The sequence below is a fragment of the Urocitellus parryii genome, chromosome 2 (assembly GCF_045843805.1).
Source record: "Urocitellus parryii isolate mUroPar1 chromosome 2, mUroPar1.hap1, whole genome shotgun sequence".
In the NCBI taxonomy this organism is placed as follows: Eukaryota; Metazoa; Chordata; class Mammalia; order Rodentia; family Sciuridae; genus Urocitellus; species Urocitellus parryii.
The window spans coordinates 31,746,919-31,752,743 of NC_135532.1; the positions used below are offsets into that span (position 1 = coordinate 31,746,919).

The 5,825-nt window shown below is 39.7% G+C and overlaps 1 protein-coding gene across 1 annotated transcript; it reads left to right on the top strand.

The window, feature by feature from the left end:
- Nucleotides 1-3,689: 3,689 nt before the first annotated feature.
- On the top strand, nucleotides 3,690-4,941 carry Sertm1 (serine rich and transmembrane domain containing 1). Its single transcript, XM_026395139.2, has one exon. The coding sequence runs from the start codon at nucleotides 3,831-3,833 to the stop codon at nucleotides 4,152-4,154; it is 324 nt and encodes a 107-aa protein (XP_026250924.1). The 5' UTR covers nucleotides 3,690-3,830; the 3' UTR covers nucleotides 4,155-4,941.
- The last annotated feature ends 884 nt before the right edge of the window (nucleotides 4,942-5,825 follow it).

Here is a 5,825-nt window from a genome sequence, read left to right on the forward strand (position 1 = left end):
TCTCTCTGGGTCCCCACTCACTGCTTTTTTGTAGATTTCTTCCTAACACACATTTTCATTCCAGAAACAAACAGAAAGCTGGCTGACCATGAGCTAAAACATTTCCACAGATATTCATTTATAATGTTGTGATCCAGATGTCTCATTTTTCCTTTTTTCAAAAATCACTCTCTGAGGATGGCTCAGGAAAAAAAAAAAAAAAAAATCCTTGCATGGCTTCCGGTGTCACCTGAAATGAGAGTTTGCCGGCGCTGCCCCAAGATGGGTCAAGGCTATACATTTGAGATGAAGTCTTTCTTTAAGCCTTATCTGGGAAAAAAGAACCAAAGAAGCATCATCTTGAAACACTCATTTGATTTCATTTCCACAGTGCCACCTGTCACAATACCTAAACACGTAGAGTTTGGTTCATCCTGAGTATTATGCAGTCACTGTCGAATAAAACATTCACCAGACAGAGAGAAGATAGGCCAATTTTGTAAGCTTCAATAAGGAAATGAGAATTAATGTTGGCAAATTAAAATCATCTCTGACAATGCATATACTCTGTTGTTTCAGAATATAACAATGAAATGAAATTTGTGTCGCTGTCATTTTAAATTAAGAAGTCTGGAAATGATATGACATCTGGAACATTGAGAAGCGATATTTAAAGGAGAGGATATTTAATTGTGAAATTTCAAATAAAGACACAAGGTTTCTTTAGTTTATATTCTACCAGTCTTCCAAAGCCAAGGAGATCGAACCCTTTCTCCAAATCTTCTTCACCTTGTTTTCTGTGAACTAATTCATGTATGGTGAAGAATGTGACCCTCAGGAAGTGGAAAGTACTCTTGGATATTTACTCTGTAAAGAGATACCTTTGTCATTACAAACAGTCTTGGAGTCAGCTGATAGTTTTGCTACTGACTTACTGATGCCACAGTGATATTGTGCCTTCAGCCCCATCCCTAGAAAGCAACCTCTTTAACACGGGCTTACCCGGAGAGGTAGGAAAGATGAGTATTAATTATTGTTGTGTAAATGGGAAAACTGAACTCTCAGGGCTGGCTGTGGACTTGCCTAAGGTAAATGGCAGATAGGAACCAATTACCCAACTCTGTGACTTCCCTCTTCCTCCCACAGTTGAGAAAACCAAGAACATGGTTCAAATATGGGTTCTGATTACTTCTCTGTCACTGACTAGCTGTGCATCCTGAGTAAATCACAATATCTTTACACCTCAGTTTTCTCATCTGCAAAATGGCACTATGTTCAAGTCAGCTTTTCATTACTGTGACAAAATGCCTGACAAAAACAACTTAAAGGATGAAAGGTTTATTCTGTTCATGATTTCAGAGGTTTCAGTCCATAGTTAGCTGGCTCCATTGCTTTGGGCCTGAGAGTGGATCACAGCAGTACAGTGGAAGGGTGTGGCAGAGGAAAGCTACTCACCTCATATAGATAAGAAGCAGAAGAGGCTGGGGCAGTCAAAATAAACCCTTAAAAGGCACACCACCAAAGGCCTGCTTATTCCAGCTAGGACCCATCTCCTAAAGTGTCCACCATCTCCTAATAGTGCCACCAGCTGGAGACCAAGCCTTCAACACATAATTTGGGGAGGAACATTCTAGATCAAAACTATAACAGGCACAATTACCACCCTACCTGCCAGAGAAACAATAGATTCATAGTGCTTACTTTCTTTCCCCATGTTAAAAAATAAAATAAAAAAGATGACATACAATCTTACTACCAAAACAATTTAAAAATTGAGACCAGATGGTATGAGGACTGGGGTGGCCAGAAGCCTAAATCCCTGGTTTATCTTCTAATTACAAATGTAATTCATATCAAATCAATTGGCATCTTTGTTTCTCTATCTCCTCTGCTACACTTTGGTTGTACCAGAACTTTTTTTTTTTTTCCTGATTTTTGGTTGTACCAGAACTTTTTTTTTTCTAACTCAGTCTATTAGGTTTCTATGCTACTTTTTTTTTTCCTGTACACCATGCTGCCTCTGAGACACTTTACCATGTTCACTAAAGATAAACAGCTAGAACGTTTGTGTGCAGTAAAAAGATTGGTATTGCCAAAACAGTGTAACACATTTGCAGTCCCACTGTGATTATTATTTTTTTAAAACTGGTTGTTAGAAGCGTGTAACAGCCTAATGGAATTAAAATCACCAGGCAAAGCATAATGAGGAGTAGGAGTCAAATTATTTTAGGAACTACTGAGACTTTGTCCCTGGCCTACTCCGAAGAGCTCACAAAGACTCTGTGTGACACCTGACAGGGACAGCCTTCTCTGAAGTGTCCTCCCTTCCAAGGGATCATTAGTGCTGCTCAGCTCTGGCCACAGTGGCAAATGTCAGCCACTCAAAGAATCAGCTGCTTAATTAGATTTGGAGAACAGAAGGAAAAGGCAAATTTTCAAGGTAAAATGCCAGATATTGTGTAGCAAGGGAAAGCCAGGGGCAGAGTGGAGGTTTTCCATTAGCATTTCACCACTGCCTGAGGTGAGTTTTAGAATTCTACAGCAAAACAATCTAGTGCCAGGAGCCAGGAAGAGCATCTTTTCTGGACTTCAAGAGAGTTCTAGAGTTCTCTACCTGGAGGGCTGCTCTTCCCTCAGGCTGCTTAAATCACAGACTGAACACAGTGAAGAGCCTTATTTTTTTTTTTTTTTTTTTTTTTTTTGCACCTGGCAAACAGGCACGGGCGCGCATGCGCATACACACACACACACAATTGTGCACTTGCTTGCACGCGTGCAGACACACACACACACACACACACACACACACCTCATTTTGGTCCAATCTTTGCATTTCACAGACTCCTTCCATGTCCAATATCTTCATGAGGAGATGGGGCAGGTGTTGAATCATTTTTCAAATGATAAAAGTAAAGCTCAGGAATTGTGGGAAAGTGTGCCCAGCTGCTCAAAGATGATGGGGAATTCAGGCCTCTCTTGACACAAACCTGGTACTCTCTCTACCATTCAGAGGCAATTCAATTTGCTCTTCTTCCAGGCAGGTTAAAGTTTTGTTTGTTGTTTTTTTTTTTTAATTCAATGCCTGAGGTATCTAAAACAAATTACATGAGTACATTTAAAGAAAATAAATAGAAATATTCGCTGATCTCGAGCAGACAAAATTTTTATAAAGAAATCAGCATATTGTGAACATCCACCAAAAGCACATTTGTGTGTTCAGGGTTCTTCAACATGTGCTAGAGGGAAACACTGGTCAGCAGTTGTGCTCTGGACTGTAGGATGTACAGAATTAATTTTCTGGAGGAGGGAGATTTGGAGCTTCTTGGGTTCTTGTCTCAGAGCATTCATTTGAAGCATCTGTTGAAATCTCAGCAGATGGGGCACATCAGAAATATATTTTTCTTTATGTTTTATCTTTAGTTCCTTAAAGAAACCTGGCACCTACTGCACTGTGGGGAGAAATAAAAGTTCACTTTATATCATCACTTGTAATATAAAGACATAAGCATTACTTATTCCTAGGGGAGTTACTTCACTGTTTTCCTTTCCTGGTCAGATTTATAGTTAAGCTTTACTGAAATAAAAACTAAAACTTCGATTTAAATGTGGTATTTCTCCCCCCAAAAATGCACTAAATGTTTTTTGTTTGTTTTTATTTCTGCAGACCTTGATGGACACCTGATCCCCTGCTGCTGCCTTTGTTTAAAAACCCAGAGGTTTTGTTGTGCTGATTTCCCAGTCTATAATTTCTACTGTGGCCACATGCAAAAGCAATGCCAATTGCATCCTTCTTAACCCCTGTGTGAAAATTTGACTTTAATATACCTGTTCATTCCTTCTCCTTCATAAAGATGTCTGAGCCTGACTCTTCATCTGGATTTGCAGGGAGTGTGGAGAATGGAACTTTCCTTGAGCTGTTTCCCACATCGCTGTCCACATCGGTGGACCCGTCCTCAGGCCACCTGTCCAATGTCTACATCTATGTGTCCATATTCCTCAGCCTTTTAGCATTTCTGCTTTTGCTTTTAATTATTGCCCTCCAGAGGCTCAAAAACATCATCTCCTCCAGCTCCTCCTACCCCGAGTACCCAAGTGATGCTGGAAGTTCTTTCACCAACTTAGAAGTCTGTAGCATTTCCTCCCAAAGGTCCACTTTTTCAAACCTTTCATCCTGAAGAAAGTGGAAGAATCCTTAAAGCAACAGCAGTTTCAGTTTTCCTTTATGGGGAGTGTTGAGTCATCAAAGAAAGGACCTCTTTGGGTTAGACCTGTTTTCCTCCTTTTTCTTTGATTTCTTTTCTGTTCCCCGATGCTTTTCATTTCTGAATGGAGAAGCAGATGCTGACAGAAATGCGTGCAAACTTGGAGGTGCAGAATTTCACACAGACCATTTGACAGATCCGGAGCTGGCTTCTTGGAGGTTGACCAGCATTTTGTTGTATGTTCACTGGGAGGCTTTCTCAGAGAATGCTGGGTATGGGCTTTTGCACTTCATTTCTCTTACAAAACCACAAGATCAACTGAGCCAGCAGCACCTGGCAAAATTGAATTATTAAGAAGATATTCTCCAAACTTGAAAGATAAAGCAGAGACACCAAATTTTAAAAAAAAGAGAGAAAAAGTGAGTCAGTCTAGAATTAATGTGTAACATTTCTAAACCGGGGGTAAAAAATACACAAAATGTTTTCTTTAATTTCACTTTAACAAATGAAAGTCGCATTTATGGATAGATATGACATTTGGAAAAGTTTTGGAAGAGTTTGACTTTCAGTAGCAAGACAAATATGCGTCATGAAGCAGTTTGTAATGTATCTGTGCCTCCTGGGCTTTTTCTTCTACTTATGTTGCAGTTATAATAGCCCTCAATTGTGGAATTCTTTATGATAATTGTTATTACTGTTACTAAGAGAAATACCAGAAGAGACACCAAGGATTTTTTATTTTCTGTCTATAATTTCTGTCAGTGGGAATTAAGCCTAGGGAAAATATTCATTTAGTTGTATTTTATACAGTCATAACTTCTGGCAGTCATGTATGTTCCTTTATTCAGCTTCCCAGTCTTTATAATTTTAGTGCAGAATTATATTAAGGCTCCAAGGCATCAGATGTTTGTTCATTCACTTCAGGTTGCAAAACGTAGAGATTAAATTGCTGATATACATGTTTTTATATGCCCTGTGAATGTTCTGTGTCTCTGACAATTAGTCATTGTATGTTAATAGAATATTCTGCATTAGGATTCCAGGATGTGTGCTTATATTAAAATTCTAGACCCTCCAGTTGTCCCTGCTGAGAGCTTTAGTTATGCCAGCAGCTGCCACACTGTGAAGAGTCAAGTACCTCTGAACTTGGAGGGGGGTCCTCAAAGTGAGGTGCTCATGAGCATAGATGCTGAATGTGGAAGAAATCAAGCTGCCCCTAAAAGCAAAACAAAGCAAATGCTACAGCTTCTTAAGAACAAGAATCTTAATTTAATTTGAAAAATAAATGGCCCACAGCATAAACACTGAACTTGATCTGCGGAAGCCACTGCACCAACATGCCAGTCTTCCCGTGGCAACAGAATCAACCTTTGCTCACAACATTTAATGGTCTTAAATGGTGGAGCTTCAACACGTCCTTAGGTTGGCCTGTGCAGTCAGCACTCTACGGTCACAAGAATGGGAAGAAGGATCCACCATGTTCCGGGGTCTGTCTTTGTCACTCTGAAATGCTGAGAGATTGAGGACCGGTAAGGAGGAACAGAAGCCTTTAACTTCCTGTTCTTTTTTCAATCCATAAGCTTCACTTAAATCTAACCCTGTTTAACTACTCATATACTCCAAACACCATACAACCTGCACAGA